The sequence below is a fragment of the Anthonomus grandis genome, chromosome 9 (assembly GCF_022605725.1).
Source record: "Anthonomus grandis grandis chromosome 9, icAntGran1.3, whole genome shotgun sequence".
Taxonomy (NCBI): domain Eukaryota; kingdom Metazoa; phylum Arthropoda; class Insecta; order Coleoptera; family Curculionidae; genus Anthonomus; species Anthonomus grandis.
The window spans coordinates 19654825-19664881 of NC_065554.1; the positions used below are offsets into that span (position 1 = coordinate 19654825).

At 31.4% G+C, this 10057-nt stretch overlaps 1 protein-coding gene across 1 annotated transcript; it reads left to right on the plus strand.

Moving 5' to 3' along the window:
* The first annotated feature begins 5269 nt into the window (after positions 1–5269).
* On the plus strand, positions 5270–6017 carry LOC126740685 (uncharacterized). Its single transcript, XM_050446813.1, has 2 exons — positions 5270–5437; positions 5492–6017. Exons 1-2 carry the CDS (start codon positions 5395–5397, stop codon positions 5962–5964), a joined length of 516 nt encoding a protein of 171 aa, XP_050302770.1. The 5' UTR covers positions 5270–5394; the 3' UTR covers positions 5965–6017.
* Positions 6018–10057: the final 4040 nt, after the last annotated feature.

Sequence of the window (10057 nt, forward strand, 5' to 3'; positions counted from 1 at the left end):
CTGTCTATACATTTTTATTAGAATTTTGCTCCACAAGTCTCAGTCGTCTGTTAATGAAATTTTCCAAAAAAATATGGGTTCTTTAGAAGAAAAAGCTCTGCTAGAAATATTATTAAAAAAATTAATTTAATTAACACATTTACTACTAATATAAATTAAGAATGTACATTTTAAAATTTTCTTACTTTTTACTAATAAAATACGTAAATTTTCTTCATTTATCATTTACCTAAATAAATTATAAAAGTCTTTAATGTATCTTATAAGAGAAAAAGTAAGGTATAGATGTTTTTTAAAATATTAGGAAGATTAAGTCTATGTTAATATATTTTTGTAAATTTATCTGAAATCTTAAGTTGTGATTATAAATTAAAAAAAAATTATAAATGAATTATGAAAAACACCCCGAGAACGATGCACTTTTGACCCGAATATATTCTTAGACAATTTAATAACTTAGGACTCTTCTATTGCCAATAACTCTGTTTATCACTCTATCTTTTCAAGGCAAAGAGGTTTTAGGCAATCTATATAGCTATAAGACCTACAAGAGCTAAAATTGGCTTTCATTAAAATATGTAGTATTTATACCAGTTTTCTTCAAATTTACTTTAAGATTAGTTGGGCAAATCCTGTATCCATACAGGAACTTTAAATTTCTTATGCCGTTGTATAATTTGGTGTGTTGGGTATTTTTATGATTATCTAAAATAAATGTAAGCTTTCTTATAACCAACAGACGTAAAAGAAAGGGTTTTTACAATTTATCTTCAAAAGTAGACAATTTTTCATTAGTGTAGAAACTATTGTAAATATAGCTAGTTTTGGACTAAACTCGTGATAAAAATTTAAAATTTAATATTAAAAAAATAATAATTTATATTTTTCGAGTAATAATTATAGACAATAGCATACGAAATTAAAAAAAAATACGATTTACGAAGGGAAGGGGTTCAATAAGTGTACTATGCGTAAATACAACAATATTTCTTTTAATTTGTAGTTTTTATTACAGAAGAGTTTATTACATGCTAAAGAGTTATAAAATAAAACAGTTCTGATTATTTTTATGTAAGAAATGTGTAAATAAAAAATTTGTTAATAAAATAGCATTTCGTAGGTTGGATTTTTTAAAACTTTTATATTGTGGCAATATTGTAGAAAAAATTAGTTTGTCTTAAAATGGACTTAAACATTGGTCACAGTGCTTTAGATATTTAATTCCAAAATATATTATTTACATTATAAAATAAAACTATTGAAATCCCTAGTACTTTGTTGTAATGTGTTTTTTCGCTTTTTTCTTATTTTCTGTTTTTGTTTTTCGTTTGTTCAAGTAGATTCACTTCTCACTTTAACTTAAAATTATATATAGGTTTAAGTCGTAATTTTTCATTATTATAGTAAATAAATCTTTTAAATATTTTTTCACTTACAAGTATCTCGTATAACACCTAAAAAGTACTCCGTATGTTTATTTGTAAATTTATTCTATTCTATTAAAAAAATGAAAAAAGCCATTTTGCCATAGTTTTTACACCATTGATTAAAGCATTTTTATCCAATGAGATAAATGTAAATCTATAATATGTAATAATTCTGAATATATTTTGTTCAAGAAATCTTTAGGTACCTGCGTGATCCAAAAATATTTTGACTTTATAGAAGCTTACCAACTGCCCAATAGGATAACAGGTGCAAACGAAAAATATCCATTTCGTTAAATTTTTATGCGTTGTGATTTTCTTGATGGTTCTTATACAGGGTGTTCATTTGAAAACTTCCCACCACGGATTCATCGAAAACCACTGTTTAAAAAAAAAAACGCCGAAATACGTCAAGAGGTTTGTTAAGGGGGATAACTTTCTAACCTAAAATTACTTCACCTCCTTTCACCCTCTGCCCCCCAGGGTCATCCCCTTAAAAATTTTAAATGGCAGGGTATATCGAGTAATGGCTTGTTTAAATGGTCTTTCGAAGTCTTTTATTTTGACGTTTGATTTTTTAAATCGGTCGATTCGTTTTCGAGAAAATTAGAAAAATCTTTGTTTATCTTAATTTATTCAGATAGGAAACAAAAACATGAAAATATCAGTTTTTATATCAATAAGTGTTCAAAATGTTGCCCGTTTTTTGCCAAACAATGATATAGGCGATGTTCAAATTCCTGACAGACATTTTCAAAAACATGTTGTGGGATATGGCAGCTGTCGATGATGAGTTGACGAAGTTCATCCAAACTTTCAGGTTGGGGAGTAAACACAATAGATTTCAAATGACCCCATAGAAAAAAGTCTAACGGCGTTATATCAGGAGATCTAGCAGGCCATTCTATAGGCCTCTTCGCCCTATCCATTTATCTGGAAACTCGTCGTCTGAAATATATTTCCAGCAAGACGGTGCTCCTCCTCACTATCTTCTTCCCGGTCGGCAATGGCTAGATACACAAAAAAATTCTCGATGATTCTGCGTGCCCTAGACAGACGATAGTTGAAAATTTTTCTTTCTCTTGTCAAATCTCGCGAGCCAAATGGTTTCAGTAAATTTTTACGCAGTGAAAATGCTTCATCTCTGATAAAAACCCAAGGAAGCTGAGTGGAACATTTTTTTGCAGGTGAATGAGTAGGTAATCGCAATTCTTCTTTAACAAGTTTTCCATAAACTTTAGTGTTTTCAATTGCACCTCCATCCGAAACACGACCATTTATGCCCATATGACAATAAATTATTTCGTATTTCGCATTAACAATGGCTATTAAAACTAGGCTATTGTATCCCTTATAATTTCAGTAAAAAGAACCAGCATCTTGCGGTGGCGATATTCGAATGTGTTTACCGTCAATGCTACCTAAAAAATTGGGAAACTGCCATTTTTCTTCAAATTCCCTACCAATTCTTCTCCATTCCTCTTCGCTGCTTGGAAACTGGAAGAAATAAGAATGATAAATTAAAATACCTATGTTTTGTAAATAATTTTTTTAACATAAGTATTTGATGTAAATCTTTAAAGTATGAAATAAGTTGATAATCTGAATTATTTTTTTTAGGACGACAGCCAATCTACCGAACATGAAAACAATTTAAACGACCATTCTTCATCCGACACAGCAATACGTCCTCCATCGGCCACCCCATCTACATCAACATCAAATTCCAGAATTAGGGTCAAAAGAAAACTTTAAAAGAATTTGGATCGCAGCGATGAAGTTTTAAATATTGTAGCAAGTAAACTTCAAAATCAAGGAAAATATGCAGCTTTCGGCCAACATGTAGGCCAAGAACTTCAAAAACTGCCTTCTGAGATGGCCATATATTGCAAAAAGGTGATTAATGAAGCAATCTTTCATGGACAAATGGACAAATTAAACCAGACATCAAAAATCGTAACCCAGATCGAAACAGATAGATCAGCAGCAACTCCTTATATACACACTTTTCAGTATATCAGGAGGTTAGTCGGCCAAGTAACACTGAAGTTTTAAGATTGACACTAGAAGGACCCGTGAGACCCTTACAACGCTCGTGAGACCCTTACAACGCTGGGGGATTAAATCCAATATTTCATGGAATAGACACTTTTCAGTATGATCATGAAAGGGTTAGATCGCGCATTGGAACTTATGAAACTGCAACATCGCTAGGGGAAGCAACTAATGACCTCCCACAATCCGTTGGAGAATATTATTCAAGATACAACGTTGAGGATAATAATTAAATTAAGTATAATTAGGTTTAATACGTTATACTATTTTTAATAAAATACTTTGCCTTCAAATATTCATTTTTTAATCCTTCGTAAATAGCTCTGCATGTATCCGGTATAATTTCACCAAGTGCTTGACGAGATATTGCACATGAAAATTTCAAGTCAGCATAGCTTCTTCCTGTTGCTAAAAAGCGTAGAGTTGCGCTGAGCCTCTTATGTGGTGATATTGCTTTTCTCATAACAGTATCCATCCTTTTGATTTGAGGCGTTGTTACTATCTGGAGCAATTCCATATAAGTTTCTCCGTCCATACGTAAATAATTGAACCAATCCTCAGGTTCTAATCGAAGCTCATTTAGTAAATGTAGGTGTGATAATTCCTGTCGCTTCAGTAACTACTCTTTTGACCACTTGGAATGTTTTCTCTTATTTACTTTTTTCTTTTTTGCTATAATAGCAATAGCAGCCGCACACAATAAAAGATCGTCAGTCATGTTGATTTTGGACGTTTAAATTGATCAACAAAACGAACAAGACTGAATAGTTAGTGGTCAAATGAGGAATTCAGTCTTGCCGTACAACTTAAGTTTGCGCAAGCAAGTTGATGTGTATGACGGGGCGTCTATCCCGGCCTTTAGAAGTGATTTTATCGCAGGCCCCTTGCTCAGGACTTTTCAACGAGTTTTTTTTATTAACCATAATCATACAGCTGACTGAAGATGTTGCAGGTCAATGCCGAGAGGGTGCGCGTACGTCGCAAAATCCAGGTTCTTTAATAGCCTGTACTGACTAATTTTTTTTATAAATTTTCTGATTTCATTTTGTATATGAAGTAGGTAAAAGATAGTTTGCTCTGTGGATAGTATTCAAATCCTCCAGATAGTTCCAGGTTTTATTTATATTGTTGAAAAAAATCTTCTGATTTAATAAAGGCCTGTGCAGTTTCAAGTAAGCATAAAAAATATATAAAGGTCGTTGCTCGGAACTGTGTTATATTTTTCAACAATAACTCTCATATCTTCAGTATTTTTAAAAGAATCGCTTAGCTGATATTCAGCATCTTCCTTATAATTATATTCTTTTCATTCAGACTTCTTTTATTGAAAATCATCTAAGTACCTTGAAAGCTGCTGAAAGTTTTAAAATTTTTCGTCTATTTTATTATCTACTTAGGCTCCTGGAATAAGGATTAATAATCTCCTGAATATATAATGGTATTTGAATAATCTGAATCTAGCCTTTGTTGCATAAAATTTAACGTAGAAGATCTAGAATACACCCAAATGGAATGCATTTTTCAACTGGTTCTATTTTAGCTTCTTGCTTAAAATCATTATGATATAAAAGTATTGACTAAATTACTAGTATCTATAACCTAAAAAAACATATTCATATAAAAAAGATAATATCCTAAAAAAGTCTAAATTAAACTAATTTTTTTTCATATTATGCGACTTATCGAGTCTAATCTAAGGCATTAAAAATTTATTAATGGCAATATAACTACTTCCCAAATAAAATAATAATTATTATTGATTGCTAATCTATCGAATCTAAAAGATTAAATTTATGATTTAAAATAAAGACGTAATGCAAGAGCATTATTAAGCAAAAATTTTGATATAAAAGCCCAAATTTGACCCACAGAGTACATCGACTTTTCTCCTTAGTCACCGACAACAATTAAAATGAAATTCGTGTTAGCATTGACTCTTGCTCTAGTAGCACATGGTAAGTTAAATAACAAATATTCAAATTATTTTTGACTTTACAAATTATTTCCAGCATCTGCTTGGAACTCTGGTGTCCACATCTCCAACCTTCCGTTGGACATAGAGATTTCCAACTTGCCCATGCATGACAAAGTGGAAATCTCCCACTTACCTGCTGAAATTGATAATGAAAAAATCGAAGCGTCTCACTTACCAGTAGAAATTGAATCTGAGAAAGTTGACCCATCTCATCTCCCTGCTGATATCGAAGCTGAAAAAGTCGATCCCTCTCATCTGCCTGCTGATATCGAAACTGAAAAAGTAGATCCTTCTCATCTGCCTGCTGATATTGAAGCTGAAGAAGTTGATCCCTCCCATCTGCCTGCTGAGATTGAAATTGAAGAATTAGACCCATCCCATCTTCCCGCTGAGCCTGAAGACTCCACCGACTTGCCCGACCAAGAAGTTGGAAGCGCCGTTGATGTGTGTGATGCATGCTTCGCTAAGATTGCTATCTTGATTGAAAACTTGCAAAATAGCTTTTAAATGAAGCAAAAACTGATTCTGTTAAAGAATAAATTTAGATAATCTGGTAATAAGTTTTTTTTTTAGAATTCGTCAACCATTAAGTAGATTGTTGAAGGTATTTAAGTAGATTGAATTCTAGAGTTTTGCAAAGATATGCTGAAAAACAAACTTTAATTTTTTAGGATGTGCTATACTGGTAACAAAAGTTTGATTTTTAAAAGGGTAACAAAAACGTATATATTAAGCTTTTTTGAGGTTATCTGCAAGAACGGTATTTACCTATTACGGAAAAATTTAAACTATTATCAATGTGTTTTTTGTTGCCTAATATTGTTTGACATATTGTTAAGGAATCTAATCTACGAGTAGGTCTGTGATTAATCGATACTCTTCCCACACTTTTACAAGCAGAGTTGTATTATATCAAATTGCTTAAGTTCTCCTTTGAGGTTAAGCGTGAGTATATTTTGGTCTATAAAAACTCTATCAAAATCTACTTTTCCTCTCTAGAATGTAACACCTTATTTGAGTACAGAATAGATACGAGCAACAATACAGACTTTGGATATTTGGAGAGTATTATCAGAGTGAAACATGCATAATTTGCATGATCAATGTTTAACTATATACAAACAGAGATTAAATTTTTAAAAGACAGATTCTGGAATATATTTGTTTTTAAGTCTGGTTCAAAGGCATCGAAGATTAGTTCTTTTGATTTGTTCTAGAGCTTTTATAAATTGTTTTATATGTTGACAAGTTCTGACAGCACCGACCTAATCACTGACAGGTTTGGGTTATCTGCAAAGTTTTAAAGATAAAAATTCTTGTCTAATACTTTGCTTGTTAAGCTATTTATGTACAAATATAAAAAGTAGAGGGCCTATAACTCTATCTTGTAGGATACCCACATAAGGGTGTCCTTTAATCAAATAATATTTAGTTTCTTTAGCTCCAATTGTATTGTATTGTATATAATAAATATGAATAAACCAAGTGCACAGCTGGACCACGTATTACAGGAATATTAGGAAAGCTTGATCTCAGGCCCTTGGATCTATGCATAATATTCTAATAAGACGCAAAAATAAAATTATCATGATATTAATCTTTACAAAAAGAACAAACCAACTTATATTAAAAATAACTTTTTATTATTCGTTATACCTTTTCAGACAAAAATTCCAAAATTTCCAATTGTACCAAATAACTCGTAATAAAAGTTGTAATCCTGTATTGCGTCACTTTGACTAATATTTGGTTAATTATTTAATAAAAACTTAGATATCTTTGATATTAGGTCTCTTTAAGCCAATCAAATGTCGGAGAACCGATAAAAGACATATACATATACATGCATGGTTAAGACATTGAGGTTTATCACTTAAATACGCGATATCTACCCTCTTTCATCTATTTAGCAAGTTACTAAGTAAAAATAAGTTTGATATTATTAGTCATCAGAACGTGGTTGGGTCCAGATGTAAAAAAATTAGGTTTAGCAGTTTAGGGTTATAATATAATGAAGAAAAATGGGAATTCGGAGAGGCGTTGCCATTTTTAAAAGACAAGTTATAATTATACAGTCATAGATCTTTGCAACCACTGTACAGATGGTTGGTTCACTGTACAGATCCTCTAACTATTGCGTTGGTAAAGCTTTCGTCAATTTGAAAAATACCCTTAGCCCGTTGTTACGTAAATACGACTATATTATTTGTAGTACAGATTTTAATATAGATTTACTCAATAAAAATATTATTTGTTCTCTTGCTTTTATAAATATTGTTTCTTTTAGGCTGTGACAGGTTCTACCAGACTGAAAAATCAATCTAATAACCTTTAAGATCTTCTTGTAACTAGCGATGTGTGACTTGTTTCTTCAGCTACTACTTTAGTTGTAGACGAGATATCGAACCAGAAGTTGATTGTCATTTAAAATAAAATTTAACGAAACTAATCCTGAACCCATTTTTAAAACTTCGTAATTTTAAAAACTTTCTGTTCTAAGCGTTGTTAATTAGGACCATATATGTATATTCTTTTAATTATATTAATAATATGGTTGCGTGTTTTTATTCTGAGTTAATAAAAATCGACAAAAATGCTTCCTTTAAAATTTTAAAAATTAGAAAATAACCGTCACCCTGGATACCAGAAAATCTACAATTTTTAATGAGGCTTAGCACTAAAGTTCGGTCAAAATACCAGAATTAAAGCTTTATGTACTCGTGTTAATATGAAAAATACAGCATATGAAAAATACAGCCTATACAGCACACGTTTAAAAGTGATCCAAAAAAATATTGCCGAACTACAAGATATTCAAATCTATGTTCGAACACAAAGACAACCTGTTACTTTGACGCATTGGCTGACGCCTTTAACGACTACTTTCTAAATTCCATTACTCAGAATACTGGAAAAGGCATCATGACAAATAATTATTTAAGTCAAAAGTACCAATAAAGGGTGTTAGTAAATAAGTGCGATAAACTTCAAGGGGTGATTCTGCACAGAAAAATAATGACAGTTTGCTATATAAACGTATGTCTGCAAATGCTTCGTTTTCCAAGATACAGGGTGTTACTGATATTACAATATATCAATAGAATACTTTTGTGATAACTGGAAACTGCACAAGTATCAACAGATAAAAATTTCGGCCTATTAGAATTCTCTATTATTTTTCAAAAATACGTAAATGACCAGTTAACTTCATATTGCAAAGCTATTTAAATTATTCTATCCACTCAATTAAGCTTTCGTAAGAACAGCATAAGAACAGCATTGCTATATTACTTAGGGCATAAGTATGGCTTGCGATAGCAAAAGAAGCAAATGATGCACGACTACAAATTTACTACTGAATAACTCCAAAACAAGTATATTTACAAGGAATCTTGTAGGGAACTTTTTGGAAAGGAAAATTTTATACAAAACTAAAATCGGTTCATACATTTTTAAAATAATTTGATTTTTGTAAAACCTTTGGCAATATTTACATTTTCTCAATATATTGAGACTCAAACTACTTGATAACTGCAAGATTGTATCTAAACTAAGTATTGTAACGATTGCATATACAAGGAACCTTGTAAGTACCTTTTTGGTAAATAAAAAATTCATCAGGTCTTATATGAAACTAAACTCAATAAAATCAGTACGTGAGTTTTCAAAATACGTGATTTGAAAACTGGGAAATATAGTTTATATGAAAAGAAATTGATAGTCTAACTTTCGTAAATATTTAACTTTATGTATAGGTACAGCTACTGGTAGTAATACTGATACTGACATTGATACTGACACTAATATCCGGGTTAAGTCAAGTGAAGTGAAGTGGTTAAATCAAGAAATTGTACTTTCAATTATCTGCTTTGCAGACTGCATTTCCCTATTAACCTTTAACATCATGTTCATTTTTATAATTTCTTTTTGCATTTGCATAGTCTTCTTGTATAATCCGCCATACCAGGTTCTTATATCAGATCTCCTATATGTATATGTATATAGTGATATTTTGGAATCGGTAAAAGTGGCAAAAAATGCTAAATCTAAATCGACATTACAATATCGTCGCTTAAAAAGATTTGATGTCTGTGTAGTTGGTGGTGTTGAAAAGGCTTATTGCTCCTGTTGCCGAAGGTGAAACAAATATAAGGTATTTCATCAAAATTGATGAAATTTTTGATATTCTACATGAGACCCACTTGGCTATTGGTCATGGCGGAAACCATCGCATGTTGAATGAGATAAATAAAAAGTATAAAAACATAACACAGGAAATCATCATGACATACCTAAAACTTTGTATGGCATGTCAAAAGAAACAGAAATCTGCGAAAAAAGGTATTGTCGTCAAACCCATGGTGTTTTCGGAAATGAATAGTCGATGCCAAGTGGATTTAATAGACATGCACTCGAATCCGTCGATCGGTTATAAGTTTATAATGGTCTACCAAGACCACCTAACAAAATTCGTACAAATTAGGCCCTTACAATCAAAAACAGCCGAGAAAGTCGCCAAAAATTTATTGGACATATTTTTTATATTTGGGGCACCGTCGATTTTACAATCAGATAACGGTGAGTAGATACTATAAAAAAA